We start from the raw sequence: 25,269 nt of genomic DNA on the forward strand, positions 1-25,269 counted from the left end.
GGGGAGATGCTCCATCTTTCTCCCACGCTGGGAAGCACAAGGCAGGAGAAAAAGAGAGACTGCTTTCAGCCCCCGCTTTCTTGACAAGCAGGAAAATGATCATCAGCCTCAGCCATTTTTCTTTTGCTCATCTGAGCCCCCAGGCTCCTTCCCTGGGGTCCTTAAGGCCTGTCTGATTTGCCGTGAAGGCCCCAGGGGCAGGGGGAAGCCACCACCCGCACACACGTCCCCTTGGGCACGTTCCTGGAGAGGGAGCAGACAATGTCCCCCTCCGGCTCGTCCCCAAAACAGATGGCAGCCCCGGGGGCCTGCAGCCGCGGTACCTACCACGCAGCCCGTCGAGTCCACCTTGCGATCCGAAACGCACTTGAAGTTGCGGGTACAGCCACCGTTGTTGCGGGAGCAGTCTCGGACCGGCCCGAAGGAAGAGAGCAAGTCATTGATGGTTTCAAAGTAGGTGGACAGCATCGCTTCTTCCCTTGGAGAGAAAAGGCACCGTTAGGGCTGGCAGGGAGCTGGCGTGGGCAGGGCAATCCACAACGAAAGCTGCTCCGGCAAAATCACGTCATTTTGATTAGCAAAAGTGAGGCAAAGGAGGCTTCCCAAGAAAATTAAGGCTTTGTGATTACACTATATAAAATAAATTTGCTGCATAACTCTGACCAACCAGCTATATGGTTTCAAAGATACTATCTACCCTTTTCAGGCAAACTGGCAACTAAGGTACTTTGTTAGTAGCCTGGAGTTTTGTGTGAATCCAACCCTATACTAGACAACAGCGAACCCACAACAGCAAAACTCCTCCTGAACATTTCACCGCTGGGCCAAGCCTCCCTGAGCACCCACACCTCGTCCATCACCTGGGGACCCTGCTGAAGCTGGAAAGCCATAGGAAACTTGGCTTCGCGCTTGTTGGGATGTGGATGGCTCATCCCGGTGCTCCGGGGGGACCTGGAGCAGAGGATGCAGGGAGGGATGCGGGCACAGCTCTCTGCCGCGCCGCTCCAGCTCGGATGTGCTGTGACGCCCCTCTCTTAAGCAAGCAAGAAGTACAAATGCCCGCAAATTCCACAGCTATGCAAAGCCTGGGGAAGCTCCCAGCCCTGCCTCGCCGAGCTGCGCACGCAGCAGATTTTGGCTGTGACAAAGTATTCAGGCACTTTGCTTTCTGCTGCGTTCCTGCAAAGGCAACACAGATGCTTGTCGAGAGCTTTAGGCATCTCCAAGGTATTTTTCGTCTTCAAAGCACACGTTATATATTACCCGATACCTGCAACCCATGTCGAGCAAGAGATCTGGTCACCCTCTTACCGACAGGAGAGAGACAGAGTGATTTATCCAAGGTCACAGAACAAGTGATGGAGATGGACTTGATCTCTGTAGGTTAGTTATTAGATCTTTATACACAGGGGGCTGCAAAGAAACACTGACCCTTCTGACCTTAAAATACCTCCTAAGGCAATGCCAGGATCACAGGGGGGGTTTATTCCCCTTTAGCATCTCCCCTGCTCGCTTATCAACACCTAAAAAGCCACACCATGACTCAGTGCCCAGTGTTAGTCTCCCTTTTTGGGGGGGGTTTCATTTGAGAACCGTGTGCTCGGCAAGGGAACGGCGTCGGAGGAATATCCAGCGGCCCTTGCCGCCCGCAGCACCGCTGTCTCGAACCAGCCCCGCGTTACCTGTCGGCGGAGGGCCCCACACGCACGCCGTCGCACTCCCGCACACAGCCCCGCCAACACCAAGCGCTCGAAAAACTCATGAGTCAGGCATTAAAAAAAAAAAAAAAAAAGAGATTGGCATAAAAATGATGAGATTTTTAAAAATAAATCAATCACTGGGTGGTTGGTTTTTTTTCCCTCCCCTTTAATTTGCCTCCTGCTTTCCGGGCCTTTGGGGCGCAATCGAGCTTTTCCCTGCAAACTTGAGGGCTAGAAACTACCCAGAGACCAAACCCAAAGAAATAAAGGCCTACGCAGTACTGAAGTCATGATTTTGCAGATTCTAGACTTCCAGGCAATCACAGGATTCCACAAGCTGGGACTTTCAGCAAGGAAAACACCATAAAACCAGCAAAACGTGGTAAATTGGCACGTCCCCGCTCAGACGGAGGTGGAGGGCAGCTTCTCCAGTACCGTGGGTCGGGGTGGACCAGTTATCCCAACACCGAGGTAGCCCCATGCCCACCGCGGTGCCCCTCAAATTCACGGCCACGCTGCCTGCTTTCACCCCAATTAACGCTTCCCAATTAACTTTTCCCTCTTGGCGACTCTGCTTCCGATATTCCCCCTCTCTTGGCCCATCTCCTAGATTTTCCAGCATATTTGGAGCTGAATCTCCCTCTGTCCTTTCTTGGTCATGTTTCAAATATCTTTAGAGGCCCTTTTCTATTAGCACTCTGTTCCCACCAGAATTTGCAGCTCCTCCGAAGTGAGGGAGTGAGAAAGGCAGAATATATTAGATCAGAGCACGTACTTCTGCTGGAGAGATGGGGGGGGTGGGAGGGGGAGAGAGAAAGGGCATATTATTTACTAACCCAAAATGCTGTTTATTAATGTAGAGTGAATTATTAAATAAAAACCCAACAAACCATGACAACTCCTCCACCGCCCACCCGGATAGCTCAGCCCCATCTGGTCCTCCCGAGGGGTTTCTCATCGTAGGTTGACGGCAAGGAGAACCGTGTCCCCGTCCTCCCTCCTGGCTTTTCCCTTTGGCCACCAAACAACCAGACCCTCCTGCAGCTCCCACCTCCCTGGAGGGAGAAGGTGAGGAGCTCCAGCTGGGCTGGGTGGTGGAAAGGAGACCCCAGGGTCAGATCCTCATCGGGGGTAACTCCGGAGAGCCGGAGCGCTGCCCGGAGAAGAGCATCGTTCTCCTGGGATGGGGCTGGCAGGGGCAGCTCGTCACGCTTTTAATTAAAACCTGGAAGCACAAATCGACCTTCTGCCCTCGTGAGGGTGGAGGATGGGAACGGGAACCTCGCTCGCCGAAATCATGCCTGGCATAATGGATGACCCCCGACAAAACACGGGCAGGGGCTGCCGAGCTGGAATGAGCCATTAAGCGTATTAAAATATTAACCTCACGGGAAGGTGGGGGAGCGGAGCCGGAGGGAAGTGTTCAAATGTCACCTGCGGGAGGAGCGGGGTGACAGGGCTGCCTGCAGACGGCGGGAGGCTTCTCGGCCGGGTGGCTCCTGCCCAGGCCGGCGCTGGATTAGAGGAGCATCGCTTCGGCTAGAGGAGCATCGCTTCAGCGCTGCCCTGACACGGGGGATGGCAGCAGACGAGAGGGCTGACGCGATGCCGGGAGCAAACCCGGTCTTGTCTGCCTCTGGAGGGGCCGGCAGAGCTGCACTCGGTGCACTTTGGCACCACCAGTCGCAGCGGCTCCTTTTAATTTTAAGGGGTGAAGAGCAATAATTAATTACCCGCCTCCCACAGCCATAATGGGACGGGCGACGCGTGGCACGGAGCAGATGATTTTCCACCCACGCAGCTCCGGCGGTGACCCTGTCCATCCCTCCCTGCCCGCAGCCCCCAACCCCAAATCCCAGAGCCGATCTGGAGAACAGGCAGTGCAGAGGCAAAGGACACTTGAGGAGCGATGGCAGCATCTGGCCACCACTGCACAGTGCCCGCCGGGGGCAGCCGTCCCCCCCTCCGCCACCCGGGCACGCCAGATTAGTCCGGCTCTGATGGATGAATCACTTTCCCCGCAGTAACGAGCCGCCTGCAAAAGAACAGCTCTTTTCTCTTGTTCTCCATCTATCCGTATTGAACCACACTGAGTGAATCCCGGATCCGTTCCGACAAGGCGGGATGGAGAAGATGGGCTCTGCGGATCGCGCCGTGGCCGGAGCACACCAGGGAGCCGGGGGAGCAGGGACCAGGCATTGGGAGGATGGGGCAGCTCCCCACCACCCCTATGGAAGATGCTGGGTCCCATCAAAAAGGGCATTTTGGAGCGAGCAACCTAATTGCTGGGGCCAGATTCACTCCACAAGCACAGGTATGTCTAGGAACACACGCACACACTCCTTCTCTAACTCTCAGCCCTCCCAAAGACACACGGAGACGCCCAGATGACACACTTATAAATGAAATGCACCCCCCTCTCTACCAGGACCCGCTGATGATGCACAGCCTCAATAAAAGCCCCTTTTTCTAACAACTTCTGTGGCCACAAACGGTCAGTGTGATGCACAACAGCAGGGCTCTCCGCGCAGCTCCCGCACTGCAGACCGCGGCACCCATCCTCACCCAGCCCCGTACCACCTCCCATCGCCCGCATCCTCCTCGATTCCCTCAAAAATACTTTTCTCCACCCTCCCCCTTTGTTCCAGGCCCTCCTTAATGAAGCAGATTCAGTGACAAATATCGCTGGGGGTTATTTATTCATGAAATATCAACACCATGCAATTCTCAAAGCCTCCAAAGCACTCAGCTCAGAATAAGCTCCTGAGCTTTGCAGTGGCTCTTCTCTCCAGCTCATCCTGGAAGGGGATTAGTGGGTGTTATCCAACTCAGCTGCCCCTTTTTATTGCCTGCTAATGGTTAAAGACTTCAGTGCCTTACAAAGTTAACCATCGCTGAGAAAAACAACGCAAAGGACGCGAGCTGGGGCCAAAGCCAGTGCTGCTCTGCCATCTGCTCCCTGAGCTGTGTTTGGAGAGGGATCAGGGGGGAGATTTCAGGTTCATGAGTTTCTAAAGACAGGGCCCACTAGCAGCAAAAAGCACAATGCTGTGTCACCTCCAGTTTCATCCCGAAGGAGGGACTGCTACAGAGCGGGGACCCAAACCCCGCGGTGCAGCCCTGCCAGGAACCCTCGGGTCCAGCACCTCACGCTGCTTCCGACTGGTGAGACCCCACTCAACAGGGAACTTCAGGCCCGATGCACTTGCAAACTAGTAACAGAGCAATTGACACCCACATTCTGCATTTTTCAGCCCGACAGCTGCTCCCCTGAGCAATTCTGACCGGCTCTGGACACAAAACTTCTGCCGTGCTGCGAGGCTCGAGACAGGGCTGGTCTCCTCGCTGCTGAGAGTCCACCACAGAGGTGTCCTCCAGCACAGACTTTGCTCCCTTTTCCTGTTATGACCAGCCAGGGGTTAAATTTGGCCATCTCTGCCTTTCGCCCTTTTTCCCTGCCTTTCACCCTTAATCCTCTGCCTTTCGCCCTTTTTCAGGTCGTCTCACCCAGAGCTGGCTTTACCCAGAGGGACCCTCAGCCTTTGCCCTGTGGATGCTCATGTGACAGCCATGGCCGCTCCCCACTTCCAGTCCCCATTACGGCCCCAGCCAGCCCCAAAAACTCAAGCAGAGCACCCATCCCTCTGGGGCAGTTTCCAGGAGGAGCTGGATGCCTGCCCTGGGGAAAAAAACCCTCCAATAAGACCCCAGGCACAGCCCCAGACCTGCACCAGCTGAAGTCCCCATCCATGTGGCAGGTAGGTTATTTCCTCCCCAGCAAATGCTCTGTCTGACCATCACTCGTGCTCTCGCCTAATCCACTCCTGCCTTCCTCCACTCCTTTCCTCTTCTCCTTCACATCTTTTTTTTTCCTCCACTAAACCCCCGCCTTCCTCTGCTCCTCCACCGAAATCATTAGTGAGGTGGCCGAACTCTTCCTTGAGTTTCAGAGTAAACCACTCAAAAATATTAAGGGGGTTGGTGGAAGTGGGACCTGCACGAGCCTTTTTGCTGTGCAGGTGGTTCTGCTTCTGTTTGTCTGCAGCCACCTGGTCTGGAAACTTCTCTACCAGCCATGAACTGCAAATGCTGGCTGGAGGACGGTGAGCCGGGAAGGGCAGGTGCTCTCAGGTGCAAGCCTGAGGTATCACATTGGAGGGGGAATTACAGACCACAGCAGAAGCAAAGGTAACCCAGCCTCCGGCTTCCTGCGTTGCAGCACTTGGCCATGATAAGGCTGGGAAGAGCTCGGGGTGTTCACACACAACGCCCAGAAAAATTCATCACAGAAATGGGCACGAAGGGTCTGTCTGCCTGATCAACACACGTACCCCAGCTGAGGGTGCGCTGCAAAACTCATAATCACATTATTTATAAAAGCATTACATACCATAGAACCATGGAGCCATAGAACTGTCGAGGTTGGAAAGGACCTTTAAGGTCACCAAGTCCAACCGTTAACCTGATACTGCCCAAACCACCACTAACCCCTGTCCCTCGGCACCACGTCTGCCCGGCTTTTAAATCCCTCCAGGGACGGTGACTTCACCACTGCCCTGGGCAGCCCCTTCCAATGCTTGATGACCCTTTTGGTGAAGACATTTTTCCTAATATCCATCCTAAACCTCCCCTGGTGTAACTTGAGGCTGTTGCCCCTTGTCCCATCGCCTGTTCCCTGGGAGCAGAGACAGACCCCCCCTGGCTACCCGCTCCTTTCAGGGAGCTGCAGAGAGCGAGAAAGTCTCCCCTCAGCCTCCTCTTCTCCAGGCTGAACACCCCCAGCTCCCTCAGCCGCTCCCCACAAGGCTTGTGCTCCAGACCCCTCACCAGCTCTGTTGCCTTTCTCTGGACATGCTCCAGCACCTCAGTGTCTTTTTTTGTCGTGAGGGGCCCAAAATTGGACACAGCACCCAAGGTGGGGCCTCACCAGTGCTGAGTATGGGGGGACGGTCACTACCCCAGTCCTGCTGGCCACATTATTCCTGATGCAGGCCAGGATGCTGTTGGCTGCCTTGGCCACCTGGGCAGACTGCTGGCTCATATTCACCCAAATTATGATGAAAATACGGTCACCTCAAAAAGCGGTCTCTGATTTAAAGACAACAGGGTATGTTTTTTTCGCAGGATTTCAACCCTTTTTTATTCTGCCTGCAACAAGAGACCATTCTCTCTACAGCCCTCTCCTGCCCCCACCACACTGTTCATCACGTCTATAGGCAATGCAGGACCCATCTCCTGCAGCACCCAACCATGGGCTGTCTCCCCAGAAAATTCATCTGCACATTGACCAAACTGGGATGCTCTGGAAAAGTTAATCTCCAGCCCCAGCGTTGGACACGATGAGGTGGTGGCAGCTTCTAACTGAGAAATTTCACAGTCTGAAACTTGGGCACACTTAAGCTCAGGTCTTCAACCAGATTTCTTAGCCTGGTGCCTGAAGATGTGCGTGCACGGAGTGGATTTATTATTTTAGGCAGAAAAACAGAATTTCTGCCCAGTGCACCCACAGACGCTTTTCAGCCACTTTAATAGCGCTGGGAGGTTTGAAGAAAACCAACCATCCAGGTCCTAAACTGGGAGAAATCCTCCTTACTTGAGCGACACTGGAGAAGGCACTTCAACGGAGCGACGCCGACACACCATGGCTGATGAGCTGCTTACTACACATTTTCCAGGTAGTCTCACTTCTTGTGGTAATACTCTAATAAACGCTTGCAAAAACGCTCTCCCAAAAACCTTGAGGTTGCAAGTGTGAAAAATTCCCTACCGCGCTTCAATAATTTGCTGGAGATTCAATAAAACCATCGCTCCGCCAGAGCGTTTTGAAGCTCATCTCGGCAACCAGAAAGGCCAGAAATTTAATTACAGCTAAAGCAAAGCAAAAACAAACGCACCAGAAGAAAAGTGAGCTCGGAAAGCCCCTCACACGCACAGCACATCCCGGGGGATGCCGGGGCTCGCCAGGACCCCCCCATGCCGCTGCAGCCCCCTCGGAGGCGGCGCGGCTCTGCTGTACGAAGGAGCAGGGTGTTGCGGGTGAGATAAACAAGATAGTTTTAATTCTCAGCGTTATTTTCCCCCGCCGTTTCAGGGAAGCATCGCTTCAACCCCGCGAGAGGCAAAGGCAATCGCAGGCGGTGCCGGCTCAGTCTCCCAGGCAACCTCGGCACCGGGAGGTTTGAGAAAAGGCGCACGAGTGTTAATAGGGATGATGAAGCACGGGCAGTAACCGCGCTGGAATCACACGTGTCAGCACCCGCTTCACCGCGGCTTGTCATTAATCCCAAATTCAGGCGGGTTGCATCTCCCACGCGGTGGCAGTACCGTCAGGACGCTCCTGTGTGTCAGGCACCTTGGCAGCAAAATGTGGGATGGGATGGGATCAATGGGATGGCATGGGATCGATGATGGCATGGAATCAACAATGGCACGGGATGGGATAGGATGCGATCGATGATGCCATGGGATGGGATGGGATCAATGATGCCATAGAATCACAGAATCTTCATGGTTGGAAAGGACCTTTGAGACCATCGAGTCCAACCATACACACACACATACAAAACCCCCTACAATCTCTGCCACTAAAGCATGCCCTGAAGTGCCAAATCTACACGTTTCTTAAATACCTGTAGCGATGGTGACTCAACCCCCTCCCTGGGCAGGCTGTTCCAGTGCCATGGGATGGGATGGGATGGGATGGTACAGGGGCTTGAAGCACAGCAAGTGCCCTTAGTGGGACAGAAAACCTACGCTAAGCACCTGGGAACACCAGCCCAGAGGAGAAACAGCACTGCTGAGCATCGTGTCCCACCCTGGCACATCACGGCAAAGGGGACGGCGTTGTCCTGTATCCCCAGCACCCCGTCCTGCACTTATTTAAGATAAGCACAGCGCTGTCTCCTTGCTGCTATTACCACAACCGCTCCTAACAACCCAGCTGATGTTTTCACATTCAAAGGAATCCCTTTCACTCGGATGACTATTATCACCAGCCAGAGCTAGACATACCTAATTCAGTTTTATTAACTTTAGTTATTAAGTTATTTACCTAGGAAGCATGCAAAGTTATCTGAGACGAGCCTGACCCAGCCCTTTCCGTATGCTGCTTCTCCAAGCTTCAGCTGCAAAGAAAAACTGAATTCTAAAAAGGAAGGAAAAGGTAGCGAATCAGAAAAGCGCATTTTCAACATCTTAAGATATTAAGTAATAAAAAAAAAATATAGCTTTTAGACCACCAGGCGCAGAAAGCTCCAGGCTCAGTGAGGAGCCACCTGGCCCCTCGCACCACTGCAATTACCAATAAACACCTTTTGGCGACCGGTTCTACGCGGCTCCAAATAGTAATAATTTAAACAGCTAATAGTACCAGAATCTGCTTGTCCAACACAGAATCAGTAGTAGCAGTACATATTAATTGATAGTAATTGCACACTAATTAGCTCACAAAGTAATATGTTTATCTAGCAGAATGGATCACGCTATTGGTGCAGGGGTTATCAGTACAGGCAGCAATGCATAATTAAAAAATACATAAATGAAAATTATCAAATGATTTCTTTATGCTAATTAATATTTTTCCTAGCTCAGTGCGCCCAGCAATTCCTTTCATCCCCTCCTCTCAAAACATTAGTTCCAAAATAGTGAATTTGTGAATACATTTCTGGCTTCACTCTAGAAATAAACATCAACTGGAGGGGTATTTTTCATGCTCAGAGGTAACACGGGCATAACGAGGAAGGAAAAAATCTGCTCAGAAGGGAAGCGAAGGACCACAGGGAGGGCTCGTGCCTCGCCAGGGCTGAGCTGACCTCGCTGCCGCTGCTAGCAAGAACTTCTGCAGTGAAAGAGGCATCCAAAAATCCTTCTAACTCCCCTACCAATGAAACACAGACCTCAGCATCGCTCAGGGGGCGGCCAGGAGTCCCATGGGCTTATCCGGAGGGATGGAGCGAAACGCACCATGCTGCAGGAGAAGAGCGGGTTGGTGGGGGAGGGGAGAAAGCTGCTCTGATGTTGACTGAACCCCCAGTTCTCACCCCCAGAACTGCATGTTGTGACCAAGGGCAGGGACCCCAGAGGACAAGAGAGGCCAGCCTGGCCCCAGATCCTCCATGGGGATCTGCAGGAGCTCGGCCGGGAAGCAGCCTGGATTCTGCCATCATCCCTACCTTGCTCCTGCATCCAACCGCTTGGATGCAACCCAGCCCTTCCCGCAGCCTTGCCACCCAAACCCCGAGCAGCCACCAAGCGCGGTACCCCACAGTTAAATTTACAGGGAGCAAAGCCTTCCGGCAGGGGGGATGATATCCAAGCTATCTCCTCCTGGATGGTGGGATCTCTGCTAGCAAAGGGATCCTGCAGAGCATGTGCTCCATAACGCAGACCCAGACCACGTCTCCAAGGAAAGCCCACGTTAGCAGGGCTGCAGAGACAACGAGCACTGCCAAGCTGGTGAGACATCAAGGACCATTGCAGGTGGGTACATACAGGTCTGTGCCCGCAGAAAAAGTATAATAAAGCAAATTATAAAGGTTGCAATGTCATATACTCAAAAGTTAAGAAAACGTGAGAACTAAAGTTGCTAAGGCAACCTTAATTCAGTCTCTAGTAATTATGCACTTCGATGAAGGTGTTGATTGCGAGACCCCACACAGGAGGCTTATCTGAAGGACATATCTCTCCCCAAACGCCAAAGGTGATGGTGCTGAGCTGTAGCCGGGTGCCTCTGGGTGCCTGAAATGGTCCAGAACTCAGCATTTAGGCATCCCAAACCCCATCCCTGGGTACCTCCAAACATCTCCAGGCTTCTCTGCGTCCTACAAACAACTTCATCTGCAGCTTCTCAGTACCTTCTTCTCTCTTCGTTGGAGGACGTGTAGCTCCTACGTCATTGTGCTTTATTCAGATGCTGTTCTGCATGCACAATTACTCAGCTCCTCACGGGTTGCTTACCCCTCGCTCAACACCAAAAAGCAGCAGTATTTCACAAGCAATAAAGTGATTAAGTTCCCAATCTCCCTGTTACCATCCCCATTTCACAGACGGGGAGCTAAGGCCCAGGAACGGTAATATAAAAAACATCCACTACATTACATGCACCAAATTTGAGACATTTAGACTTGATTTTTCAGAGTGCTTAGCATTAAATGACAATTCCCCTGCTCAAAGCACAGCTCTCATTGACTTGGGTTGAAGTTTTTACAGCCCCACATTAATGCAGATCATCCCCAGAGCAGGTTCATCGGCTGCGCTAAGCGAGGCAAAGGTGGAAAATTCGGATATGATGGTGCCATTAAAGAGGGTTTCATAATGCATCTGCACAGAGGGGCTGCCTGAAGGCTGCAGAGCAAACTGACCCTGGCACCTCCTGGCTTTGGGGTTTTGCAAACTTGATAACGTTTGCTAAAGAGGAGCCTACTCGGGATTTTATTGTGGGCCGGGAGGAAGGGGAAGGTGTTCAGTTTGGAAAAAGAGGACATTTTTCAGCAGCAGTTGCAGGACGCAGCTTTTGGTGGGCAAAATCGCCTGCGCAGCTCCCACCTGCCCGCTCACCGTCCTCTTCCCCTCCTGTCCCAGTATAGCCCACTCCTCTCCTCCATTCCCCCATTTCTCCTTCCCCAACTAGCCCCAAACTCGGTATTTTTGGCCCTCAAGCCAGCGCTGCGGAGCGGGGATGCTCGGCCATGCTCGGGCAGGGAGGACGGCTGCCGACTCTCGCTGCTAAAATCAAACAAGACTTCACGCCGCGTGCAGCGATTCAGGTTTTTCAAAAGCCCTTTTAAACTGGCCAAATTAAGGCGGTTCTTTGCCTGTAAAAGAGAGACCCTCCACAAAATGCCTGCCTCAATCCTCTGCAACAGTTTTGCCTGGGGGAGAAAAAGAAATCTTACAAAAACAAGCAATCGAGCAAAAAGCCTAGACAGAAGGCCTGGGATCTCTCATCCTAAATTATTAAAGGCTGAAAACACCATGAGATGGGTCAGGTCACCCCAGTACCAGGCAATGATTGCAGCCCTGGTTCAAATAAAGCATGGATTCACATAGACTCTATGTGGCATGGCAAAAAATGCCATTAATCTCCCTGCCGTGATGAGCTCTGGGCATCTCCTCGCCACCTCACCCGTATCCGCTCCCGACACGGACCCGACCAGACATCGGCGAGGAACTGAGCATCCAGTCACCTTCCCCTTCTCTTTGCCCTTCAAAATAATCACCCATCAGCAAACCACGACTGCAGGTCACTGCTCGTTTGTCATTCCAAAGGGATGAGCTAAAGGATTTTCCCATTTAAAACAGACATATATTCTAGCCCAAAATATATTCTCGCTTGGCTGCGGCAGATCCCATCTCTCCTCCCTGCTTTCCTCACCTAAAAATTGGGAATTTGCTTGCTGGAGGGGCCAGAAGGACAGAGAGGAGCTGGAAGGACGCCTAGCCCGCATCCCAGCCCCAGGGGCGGTACAGTCCCCCGTGCCACGGCTCATCCCCCACACCCACGGAAGCAGAGATGTCCTATAGTGTCCCATGGCACCAGGGACAGACCCAGCATGGGGTACTGCATGGGGGGCTGGTGTCTGCCTGGGGTCATCAAGAGCCTTTCGCAATAGCAAGCTCGAAAATCCCAGCTTGGGATTCAGGCTTCAGTTTCTACTCAACCACAAATGAGTCACTGGGGTTCTCCTTCCCTTTTAGAGCCTTCGAGGGTGTTTTGGGCAATTTTTCTGTTCTAATGGGCTCTTCTGGATCTGACTTTGTAGCAATTCATGAGGGTCACGAGGAAAAGCTGGACTTTGCAGGGAAACTGTGAGAGGGAGGGGTTTTTCCTTTAACCCGCTGTTTGCTTGTGCCCAGGCACCGGGACCAGCCACATCCCAGACTCGACCACTCTCATTACACAGCAATTGGCTTTTTTTCAAGATACGTATAAAGTGCTTAGATGAGGTGACGATAAGCGCTTTAGAAATGCCGATAGAATTAGATTAGATAAATAGGAAATGGGCAGGGCTGCAGGACCATACATCCATGCCCTGATTTTTCACAGACGCTCCTATCAATCCGCTGGGAACAGAGAGCATTGAGCCCCTGGGAAGCCAGGTGCTGGGGATCAGCCATCTCCACACCGGCAGGGCTAAGCGTTGGGACTGGAGATCCCTGCCCCGATGAGATGCTCAGCATGAGCATGAGATGGAGCATGAGATGCAGCTCAGCACCCCCGCGCGGCTCCAGGGGCAACACCGGGCTCTGCAACAAAGCTCCATCCAGCTGACTCCCCCGAAAGCCACACAGCTGGGAGACCTTCACCGACCCCTCCACATCCCCGGGATCACCAGACCCCGTCCTCTCCACAGACCTGGGGAGTTGGGTACGTTGCTCCCAGCCACGGCACTGGGTGAGCAAGCATCCCACGGCATGGGGTGCCTATGGCTGCGTGGAGAGAAAAAGCCCCTGAGAAGCAAAACTAGAGCTTTTTGGAGAACCAAACCCATGAGCTCTATTTTAACAAACACCACTCACCTGGGCCAGTTACTAGGGATGCATTTACGCATAAGTATACATATATGCATAGCTTTGCTGCTATATATAGCGCCTTTATCAGCAACGCTCGCTGGCTTTGAAAAAGCCAGGTGAATGTCCGCAGACAGAGGAACTGAGGCACAACTAGATTATTTACAGCTCGTTTCCAGAAGTAGACTTTGAAGTTGAAATCCAATTAATTTTGTACCTGGGGAGAGATTTGCATAGGGATTTTCCATCCATATGGGCAGATTTTTCAAAAGGACTCGGCTTTTATCTAGGCACCCAATGCAGACTGTGTTTTCCAAGGTGCCCAGCGTTCATTAGCAGCTCCTCGGAGTACAGCTGGGTTTGTCACAAGGGCAGCACCGTCCTTGGAAAGCCACCACTCACCGAGCCATTCCAAGGACACCACCTCCATGGGTCTGGGTCTCCAGAGGTGAGGAGCACCCCGATCTGCCGCTGCCTTTGGTAGGGACCCATCTCACTGGAGATGTGGGCATCTGAGAGCAAACAATTTCCTACTATAGAGAAAGAGGGGGGTTTTATGCTGGTTTAAATCCCTGAACAAGCTCAGCCCAGGCTCAGAGAGATGCCAGCGCTGGCATGGGGCAAGTGGTGGCTGAGGGAGGAGCAGGGCCACCTTGTGTGGTGGCCACAACCCACTAGATCACCTTGGCTATGTCCTAAAACTGCAGCCACGCTTCCCAGAGGGTCTGTCTTGTATCTCCCCTGCAAAGAAGCCACATGTCCCATAACTCTCTTGCCACCATGTCAGCGAGCGCTGTCTCGACAGCCCTCAAAGCAGCCCCCAACTTGCAAACTCTTTGGGGCAGAAGCTGTATTTAGACCCCTGCATGGGACAGCCCTCTTCAAAAGTTGACTTCAATGAACCTTTCATGATTTACCCTGGCAGAGACATGACCGAGCCTTTCCTTGTCCCCTTTCACACCCCCATCGCAAACCACAGCCCCCGGCACGGTGCCTGAAATTATCCGATCCAGGTGATGGCTGCAAAGCGTCACCTTCAGACTTCTGAGGAAGAGACAGAGCTGTAAATGCACACGAAAGCCCCGGAGGCCAATGTTTTCCAACCAAACAGCACCCAGCGGGAGGGAGCGGGCAGCCCTGGCCGCAGCAACGCCTGCCTGTAATGAGCTGACCCGCAGGCTTCCTCCCGGCCCTCCCATTTGCAGAGTAATTGCTGTACATTTTTAGCCTTGCCTGCAGCCATATCGTATAGCAAAGGCTGCCGAGCTGTGTCCAGGGCCAGGTGTGTTCAGGAAAAAAGGATAATCAGCTTTTTTTTTTTTTTTTTAAAAAAAAAAAAAGGAGAAAAATCTGGCACTGACTCCTGTTGCATCCATTTTTGTTCCTGCTGAACCAAATTGGCTGCCGTCAAAGCAAATGGCAGATGAAGAAAACATTGACTTTCTGCTTGGGTCAATAAACAAGATAAATTGAGCGGGGAGTTGAACGTGGAACAGGGAACATCATCATTTACGTGAGGAAGAGAGAGGGTTAAAGGCAGAGAGGCTAAAGCAGGGCACACCACTGCATCTCACGTGAGGGTGTCTCACCTGGGAGCTGGGAGGCAGAACTGTGCCTCTGCGAGGGTTGGGACTATGCTGCGGGCCTGGGTCTGATGTGCTTAAAACAGAAGACCCCAGACCCAAATCACAAAATGGTTTGGGGTGGAAGGGACCTTAAAGCCCACCCAGTGCCAACCCCCTGCCCTGGGCAGGGACACCTCCCACCAGCTCAGGTTGCTCCAAGCCCCGTCCAACCTGGCCTTGAACCCCTCCAGGGATGGGGCAGCCACAGCTTCTCTGGGTGACTTGGGCCAGGGGCTCACCGCCCTCACAGCAAAGAATTTCTTCCCGATATCCAACCTAAATCTCCCCTCTTTCAGTTTAAAACCATTCCCCTTCATCCTATGGCTCCCCTCCCTGATCCAGAGTCCCTCCCCAGCTTTTCTGGAGCCCCTTTAGGGACTGGAAGGGCTCGAAGGTCTCCCCGGAGCCTTCTCTTCTCCAGGCTGAACCCCCCCAACTCTCTCAGCCTGTCCTCACAGCAGAGGGGCTCCGGCCCTCCCAGCATCTCCGTGGACTTAGATAATAAATAATAAATCCTGAGATAAGACGACGGGGGACTGCATGGGCACCCATCCTAAGGTAACCCAAGATACGCACAGGACTGGTCATTCTGGGCTCCTTCAAACTCACTGGGGAAAATGGGCTCCTTTTGGGGATGATCCCCCTGCCCCAAGGAGGTCAAGGATTACAGCAAGATCTGATCAGTGCCCTGAGCTCCACAGACCAGACCTCCGCTGATCAGAAAAGGCAGCCTCAGGGACGAGCCTAGAGACAGACCTAGGGATGATCTAAGCTACTCCGAAGCGCAGTCAAATGAGTCCCAGCCTACAGCCCTTGGAACTACTTGCAGTAGATGTCAGGGAGGGAAATAGGAACCTGTTATTTGCCTTCCTGAAGAAAGGGAAAGTCTTGAGCTCACCTGTAGCATTAGACACCTAAAACACCATTTGGGAGGGAGACAGAAAGCCTCAACTATGGGAAAAAACTCCTTGTGCTTTGCACTGTCTTAGACACCGCAGACATACCGTGAGGCACAAACCTGTACGATGCCAAAATCCCAGTGCCCTCAACAGGATTCACTGTCCTTGCTGTGCTGTCCCATCTTTTAACCTCTTGACATGGTAGCTACCCTAGTTTAGATGTGCTGAGCAGGGCTGTTAATGTGGGTGGCAATGCAGAGGCTGAGCAACCAGCCCTCCAAACCAGCTCCCAGGGTTGCTCACTAGTCCCAGACTCACGTTTCCAATGAAGACATCACTTTGGAAGACTCATCTCCTTATTTTGTTGGGTTATTTTTTTTTTTTTTATTCACAAGCCTACCCCCTCTCAGCAACACCCCACAACCTGAAGCACCTCTAAAGAACAGATGATGCATTAAGCCAATGGCAGCACTGTGCTTACATGCAAGCACGCGCTGATTTTGAAGTTTCATAGAATCATAGAATGGTTCGGGTTGGAAGGGACCTTAAAGACCATCCAATGCCAACCCCCGGCCCTGGGCAGGGACACCTCCCACCAGCCCAGGTTGCTCCAAGCCCCGTCCAACCTGGCCTTGAACCCCTCCAGGGATGGGGCAGCCATAGCTTCTCTGGGCAACCTGGGCCAGGGGCTCACCGCCCTCACACCGAAGAACTTCTTCCCAATATCTAATCTAAATCTCCCTGCTTTCCGTTTGAAACCATTACCCTGTGTTCTATCATTACACTCCCTGATGAAGAGCCCCTCCCCATCCTTCCTGTAAGCCCCCTTTAGGGACTGGAAGGCTGCTGTAAGTTTAACGCGGAGCTCCTCCGGTCTCACTCCGATACCAAGCATCCCCAAACAGACATCTTCCCTTTATCCGTAAACCTTTGCGTTATTGCATTATTAAGCAGAACATCAAGAATATATGCATTTATTAAAGGCAGAAGAGACTACACCTCCCAGCACATTCTTCCTGGAGCTCAAGTATTGGCACTAAGTGTCCCACATCAAAGGGGTTTAGAACCTCTGTTATGGCAGACGTTGCAAGAGAAGCATCGGGGGCCCAAGCCCGCGGGCAATGACGGGAGCTGCAGGCGGATGGGATGGGATGGGATGGGATGGGATGGGATGGGATGGGATGGGAGCATCCCTCCCCTTGGGCCAGCCAGATCTCAGCCATCAGGTTCCTTTCAGTTGCCAGTGTCACGGTGAAGGATATTCAGTTTGAGCCCAATTGACAGGAGTGTGGGACATGGCCGTCACTACTCTTGCCTGATTAGATCTGTCAAAACCTATCAGGGAGAAGTTTGCCTGGGAACCCATTCTCCGGCTGCACATTTAGCAACAGGAGATTGATGACAGGAGAAAAGGATGGGGGGGCGGGGGGAAAACAAGAAGAGCATTCGTACACTGCAGGACCACCCTCCCTTCTCCTGCCCATCACATTTCACTTGCTGCCTTTATTTTAGCGTCTATCTTAATTAAGCAGACTAAATGGAAAGGCTGCCATGCTAATCCAAGGTCTGCCCCGCGGGGCCAAGGAGGATGCTCAGAATACAATTTGCTTCCTCTGAAAGGCACCAGAGACAGACATGCAGGGACGTGTCCCTCCACGGTCCCATCACGAACCCCACAAACAACTTCTGCCAGGCCAGGGAGCAATGGGTGTAGATCTGATGGGTGTCAGGAGCACCCACCAGAGCCCATGGCAGCCGGTGCCCCGGGATGAAAGGGCAGCTGTGGGCATCGCATGGGCTGATCCCACCCCGACACCCCGCTCCCCTTCAGGGGGCGATCCCTCAGCCCGACCCACTTCACTCTGCCGCTGCACAGAGAGCGATGCCCACCCGACGCCGCGGGCAAGGAGAGATGAGGGTTACCCAAAGCCTCCCAGACAAATGCTCCCCCAAAATACAGGCCAAGACTCCACTTTGATGACCAACACAAGGGCCAAAACGTTGATTTTTCAGCCAACAAGCAGCAGCAGAAGCAAGCCTCTGCGAACGTGACCCTTGGAGAAAGAGTCAAGTAGGAGGTTTTTAGAGGCAGAGCTCACCAGAGAGGCAAACCTGGGGATTTACGAGCAAGAAAACAGTCCGTTGTATTTTTACCGTTTAACCCAAACAGGCTTCTCCATACCTATTTTCAGAAAGCGGATATTAGCAAAGAATGAGCTTAACTTGTTTCTCCAATTTCTTCTCTCCATAGAAGGAGCACCGCAAAGCTGAAACGCTGCCTGATGGCTGGCCCGAGGGCAATGAACTTGCTTACAGCATTTGGCCTAATTCACATTAGAAAACCCAAATTTGTCTTCAGCAATATTCACTTCTATCTATCCAAACCCAAACTCGCTTTAAAGAAACGAAGATGACCTCAAAAACTTCTGAGGGGCTGCTCTGCTGCTGGAGACGAGCAGAGAGCCTTCCCGGGAATAAAGCCCCAGTGGGAGCTGGCATTTCGGGACCGGCTGCAGACTGGGATGGTGAATTACCGCACGACCACGGGCAACGTGCCGGATGTGCCAAGGCTCCAGACTCCTCATCTGTAAAACGGGGACAACAACAGCTACCTGCCTCCCACCGTGCCACGCAGTTAATTAATGTTCCTTTGAGTCGTGAAGATGAAAGGCGGCGTGTAACTGAAAAATAGCGTTTTATTATTATTATGAATGAAACCTCCACTTGTTCCATCCCAGCGCACCTTAAAGCGGTGCTACCGCAGACACTGAATTGTTCCCAGCAGCTCTACAACCGCTGGCATTCGCGGGAGTTTGACTGTGGACTTGAAACTATGAGCGTTGAACATGCTGGGGAAGAAGAAAGAGAGGGAGAAGAAACAAATAGAAATCCCACCACATATTGCGCTTAGCACCCGGAGACGATGCTCCCACCCTCCTGGGGGCTGGGACAAAACAAACTGGAAACAGCAGCATCTCTTCGCCACCCGGTTTTGCCTGGGCTTTACCTACGTGCGTAACGTCAGGAGAGATCGCGCTGCAAGGGCACTTACACAGCAAATACAGATCACACGGCCACTTTCGGAAGTGATTAATATATTGTCTCTATTTGACAGGTGGGAGAAATGTAACATAAGACACTGAAACCACCTGCTTCCAGGCCCGCAGCAAGCCGGGGGCAGAACGGCGAGGCTGAACCGCACGGAGAGAGCCCAGCTCCGGCTGGGGCAGTGCCAGCTGTGCCCACATGTTGGCACCACCCAAACTGCATCTCCCCATGGGACGGCAGGAGCACTCATCACCCCCCATCCCGGGGGGTCTCTGGCACTGCCAGCCCCCCTTAACCCTGCCACAAGCACCCAGTGGAGCAGGTCCAGAGTCCCCAGCACACACCAGAACCCCTGAGCCGCACCCAGGGTCAGTCCCTCTCCTGCCATGGATGGTTTTGAGTTGGTAATACCAGACTAGCACACAGAATCATAGCATGGTTTGGGTTGGAAGGGACCTTTAAAGGTCATCTTGTTCCACCCCCTGCCCTGGGCAGGGACACCTCCCACCAGCCCAGGTTGCTCCAAGCCCCGTCCAACCTGGCCTTGAACCCCTCCAGGGATGGGGCAGCCATAGCTTCTCTGGGCAACCTGGGCCAGGGGCTCACCACCCTCACAGCAAAAGAAAGTTCATTTCATGGCTGGAGCACTTCAGGCAAGTCACCATTTGGTACCTACATTTCCAGGGTTATTTAACATTATTTCTTTTGCTCCACCTTGTGCATCCAACCTGCATCTCTCCGAGGCAGAACCTCCTCCTTTGATGCCTACACATCACCTCGCCCTCTGCTCCCCGACCTGTGCCCAGCCTCTCCCTGCTCTGGCAATGCAGCCCCAGCCTGGCTGTGGATCTCCATCCCCCCCACCGCTGCTCCCCATCTCCAGCCCACCTCCACCGTGCCCAGCTGAAGGACTCGGATGCCTGCAGCACACGGTGGCCACGCCGCTCCTGATAGGTACCTTTCATGTTTAATTCAGAAGCTAGTTTAGTTAATCTATTTTTTAATAATTCATCCCTTCCATCTTAATTTTGGTAGTTATTGAAAATCCCTAATAAAACATTTAGGGGCTCTTTTACTGAAGCAATGGCATGATTTACTTGACGGAAGCCAGTCTTTGATGTCCTGTCTTAATTCCTTCCCTCCCACTGTGCCTCAATCCTGTTTATCGCGGCGCCGGAGGTAAGAGGTTCTTGTCGAGTTTTGTAGCACTTAGACGCTTGGTCAGCGTTAATAATTCAGCTGCCCCGCACGGCTTGGACAAATCATGTAGCACCACCAGCCTCTTCCTTTTATCAACGATTCCCTCCGCCACCGCGGATCCGGGCATCGGCCGGGAGTGATGCAGAGGGACCAGGCGGAGCATCCCGACCGACGTGGGTCGGAAGCGTGAGCAGAATATCACGGGCGCCAACTATGTTGTTGAAAGAATATACACCCTTTTACAGCGTTTATATTTCATTCTCTACTGCCGGAATGGAGAAACACGCTGGGTTTTTGCATCCGTAATTGGGGAAGAACAGATGGTGGAGGCACAGTTGGAAGTAATACGGCCATTAAAATAATCTACACGGCTTGTAATTCTCCAACACGTGAGAAAGAGGAGGGTCTGCCTTCGCCCGAGAGCCCAGCCCGGCCGCTCACCCCACTGCTGCAATATGGGTGGGAACAGGGTTTTTGCAGTTGTTGGGATATTGAGGGGTTTTGGTGGGTTTGACAGGTTTTAAACCATTTCCCTTTTCCTGGGATTCTCCTCTTGAAGCCATGTGAGGAGCCAGCAGCTGAACCAGAGCCGCTTCCACCAGGTATTTATTTGACTCCTGCGTGGCACGCAGCGCAGTTGCCCCCCAGGATCACCCAGTGAAAACAACCGCTTGCTTTACACCTGTCTTAATGACATAACAAGAGGAGTAGAAAGTCCCAAGCACTTCAGGCGGGTAGGGGGCGTCTCTGTAGTTAACTTAAATTTCAAACAGGGGAACAGGGGTGACGGGAGAAAGAATTACGCCAAAAAACACCCCCGCTGATTCACGGAAATTGAAACTTCTCACGGGAACACACAGGCTTTGTCATCACCTCTATCGCTTTCAAATCTCAAGAGTGTTTCTCTGGAAAATCAGAGCAAGAAAATTGCCCCAAAAAGCCAAGACATTTAGCCGATACATGGAAATAGATGCCCTCGCTCTGCATGATTTAGGCCATGGCTTCAGAAACGTCCCAACATCCCAACCACCACATTGTCTGGTACCTCTTGACGAGTGAGGGTTTTTCTCTGGGCTTTTGTGTTCGTTTGTTTTCCCACAGGAACATACTATAGAAAACGTCCTACTTCATCAATATAAAATGGAGAAGATGTCTCAAATCTCAAAAAACCACACTGGAAGGAGCAATCCTTTCCCATTCAGACCCAGAGGCCCGTATCCCCCTCCCGATTTATGGAGAGAAGGTTCCCGCAGCAGCGTCCCCTGGCCGGGAACCCCAGCACCCCAGGTCCCCCGGGCACCGTGCTTCCCATGAACACCTCCCCAGGCTGGACACAATGGTTTTCTCAGCCAGAAACCTCTCCATTGGGCTTAAAATCTTCACTACAATCACGCAATCAAGTACCTTCCCCAAATCCTTCCCCTCCGCCCTGAACACACGGGAGCCAGCAGGACATTACCTGGACAGCTGGCTTTGCTTTATGGAGCCGTAAATATATATTTTAATAGGCTGGCAGCAAGAAAGATGTATTTTCAGGCACGCCAACATCCAAAACGAACTGTGATTCATTTCAAAAGGGGCGAAGGGGTGGAGGAAGGGGGAACGCGAGCCTGAAACCCGCAGAATGTAAAAGCCTTGAAAGCAACTGGCAAAAAGCCCCTGCGCAGCTGCCTTCTGCTCTCAGAAAGAGATTAAAAACCTGAGCAGCATCAGGCTGAAGGAGACGTCACAGAGGCCACCCTGGGCCAGGCTCATGCTCAGATTAGACTCTTTCTTATTATTATTTTGCCGGAGACGACCCAGCCTTTGCCAACCCATAGCTCTGCCCGGCTCCTCGCATCACCCGGTACAAGGGGTTCATCTAAACTGAGGAGAGGAGACGCGACATGCCGGTGCTGGGGGTGACCAGGAACCCCCTGCATGGTCCCCGGGGACCTCGGAGGGATTCTGTCCTGAACGTCAGCATCCCACCCTCCGTCAGCATCCCACCCTCCTTCACATCCCACCCTCCTTCGTGTCCCACAGCATTAAGCCTTCGTTAGCCCCAGCGCTGCTCTCCACCGCCTAATTTGACTAACCCTTTAGTGACTTAATTTAATTACCCTGGCCCACAAACTGACAGACAGCTGTTAAAAATGGTTATTGCATTATTAATACGCTCTAGTAATTTCCCATTAAAACTATACTGTTAATAATTTTTTCCCTGTATTTCTTCCCTCTTAATTAGTCTATTTAAAACTTTGAAGGAATATTCTCTTTATGGTAAATGGGAGCGTCGAGCAAATTACATTTTTGATTGAATACTTCTGTGATAGGCCAGCAAATAAGACCGTTGAGTTGTTAATTATTGTCAGAGTTTCACACGATGCCTGCTAATGAGGCAGTCAATCTTCTCTGCCATTCCTAGAATATTAATGGAGGCCTTTGGTATTGATTTTGTCACCAAGGGAAGGCAGGAACCCCTCCTTCTCAGGGGGCTTCGGGGTGGGCAGGGGGGACTCTGCGCTGGGAAGGGACAGGGAGGAGACCAGAGACCTTTGGGATGGGCTGAGCCAAGGAGGGCTGGAAGGTGGGTGAAGCTCGGGAAGCTCTGGGGGGTGCCAACGGGGGCTTGCACAGCTCATGGACCCGGTGGGGGACCTGGCACATCCCCACAGGCATCAGCCCCATCGACATGTGTCGATGCGCAACAGCCGTACGCAGGAGGGAGAAGGAGGTGGGGGGGGTGACAGCTCCTGCTGGACACACTGGTCCCTGTCCCCTCTCTCTGTGTTGACCTGTTGACTCTCAGCTGCATCAGATTCACCCCTTATCTTTCTGTGATAAGAGAATCTGTATTGGGGTTTTTTTTGAGGAAAGGGAAATACCTGATCCGCTTGGACTTCAGCAGATAACTTGATAGAGTGATGTGGGGAAATTATTAGCAAAGTGAGCGCCGATAAGGATTGACACGAAACTGCGAGGTGGCCCAGAGCTTGTACTAAAGCAGCCTTTGAGTTGTGCTGGAAGATGTGACAGGGAGGTTTCAGTTCCATTTCTCAAGCCATTTGAGGGATTGATCCTATGGGATATTTGCACCAGTGCTCTTCTCGGAGGATGGAAGAGTTTGGCAGCAAAGTCTGCCAGTGCCGATGTCATAGGACCTGGTGACTCTTCCCACCCAGGCTCCCATTGCCCAGCCCACGGGGCAAGAGCAAGTCTTATGGGGCCATGCCCAATGCAATCCTCAATGCCAAAGCCACCTCCCAGCAACGAGTGTCTTGGCCAAGCCAGAGGTAATCCTACTGAAAAAAGTCCTGATTTTATAACAGGGGAACTGAGACAGAGAGAGCCAGCAGCCCAGGAGGTCTATGGGTCTATGGCCGATGTCCCAGCCGTCCCGTTAATGCCACCTCCTGCTGCGCTTCTCTGAGTGAGAGGTTGCGTGCACATTAATGCAATTAAAATATGATGCACCTATCCCTGCTCCAGCCCCAAAAAGCAAGGAGGAGCACACAGAAACTCTTCCCCTTGAGCCGTGGAGGCTGTTCAAGTGGCACAGCCCCCCCGCACCTGACCCGGAGACCAGGAGGATGAATGCTGCACCCAGAGATGCTGTGCTGGCCCTCCAGACCACCTCAGCTCAGCTCCCTCTCAACTGCTCCAGCCTTCCCAGCCCAGACCTCCCCCAGCCCCGCTCCCACTGGGAAAGCCAGGAAAGACCAGGTGAACCTCACAAAGCCCAGAAACCCCATTATAGCAGAGCCAGAACTCAGGGACTTCACTCCAGCTACCTGCTGCAGCTACTCCAGCTGGGCTTTGCACAGCCAAACCCACACAATTCCCAAAAATGACATTATTTCAGGCTATTCTGGGAACACCCTCCATCTGCCTGACCGGGTGCCACAGGAAAAGGTGTGGAGGGGGTTTGGAACATCTGTGGGGGTGTTCCCAACTCTCTGCGTGCCCCGTCACCCACAGCTGGAACGACACACCAAGGAAGAGACGGAGGACAACTGACTGCAGGAACGGCCGCCCATGGGCGCTGGAAGCGGTGGTGGGGTCGGGATCACCACCATCTCCACAGCAAAGGGACGGCAAAGCTGCTGCCACCTCCCCACCTCTGCCCACAACCCGAGCCCGGGAGCTGTGCTCCGAGCAGGCTGCCCAAGGGATGGAGAGCCAGATGTTCCACGGCAAATCGTTTCCTGCTCCCTTAAATCCCTGCAAAGCCCCAGCTGCTGAATCCAAAAGGCACACAGCCACCGGGGCTTCTCCCTGCACCGCTCGCCAGATTTCCACTCCATCCCACAGGGGATGGGGTTTCTCTGCCCCTTGCGAGGCCAGGCGAGGGGACAGCGGGAATTTCTGTGGTTGCTTTTCCACCCCGGAGCCGGGCAGCAGATGAGCACGGCTCATCCCCGAATACAGGCAGTGTCCCCCCACCCGGTCACCCCTGCTGCTTCCGAGCCCATCTGCCGCCCACTTGTGCTTTATGAACAAGCCAGGTGCTATTTTGACCACGACGTAGTTTTTCAGACTAAAAGCTCCTTTTTTACTTCTTTTTATAAACCAGGCTTCAGTAAAAGAGGAGGTTTCTGGTTATAATTAATTGCCTGTGATGCAGCATATCCCGGTTTTACCAAGAAAGGGGAGTCTCTATCTCCCCGAGCTCCAAATGAGATGCCACAAAAAGCCCTTCAGGTCAATGGCTGCCGTTCTCGACTCTCGCCCTCCTCTATCATGATCATCTATCAGCTATGTTCGGGCATAAATTATGGCTTTCACCCCCCAAAAACCCCACATCATCACACTGGTGTGACAACAAGTCAGACTAACACAGACGCAGGAGGGCTCCTTCCCCTGCAGCCAGGTTTGCCCACCGTCACATCAGGTAGGGATGACCTGCTCCTACCTCAACTCCTTGAGAAGCTCCTGTAAGGGCAAGAAGAAGCCAGCTCTCAGAACACATCTAGCACTGCTTTCCTGGCTTAAATAAGGCCAATACCACACTCTGCCTCCCCCAGGTCTCCCTTCCCAAGGGGAGGATGGTAACTGGAGCCATCAACAGCTCCCTACAGGAATAGGGAACATGAGCCGCCTATTCAGAAAGGGCAAGAACTAAGGAGACGGATATCCTGGAATAGTCCATCCATAATAACTAGTCTTGCCTATTATTGGGAGCGGTGCCCACCCCAACTACTTGGACTAGGTCTAACAGGGCTCATTTTAGCTGTCAATAAAACACCGATCAACGTCCTTTGGACCAAAACAGAAGCCAACTACCAACTCGTAGGTAAAATGCCCCCA

General features: G+C 52.6%; 1 protein-coding gene across 1 annotated transcript in view; it reads right to left on the bottom strand.

Annotated features, from left to right (window-relative positions):
* The window catches only part of ASTN2 (astrotactin 2), a 374,972-nt gene that overhangs the window by 170,054 nt on the left and 179,649 nt on the right, over positions 1-25,269 (bottom strand). Inside the window, exon 11 of the mRNA XM_063352726.1 lies at positions 328-478. Coding sequence (XP_063208796.1) covers positions 328-478 — 151 coding nt within the window. The remainder of the gene's footprint in view (positions 1-327; positions 479-25,269) is intronic.

This window comes from Chroicocephalus ridibundus, chromosome 15 (assembly GCF_963924245.1).
Source record: "Chroicocephalus ridibundus chromosome 15, bChrRid1.1, whole genome shotgun sequence".
Lineage (NCBI taxonomy): Eukaryota > Metazoa > Chordata > Aves > Charadriiformes > Laridae > Chroicocephalus > Chroicocephalus ridibundus.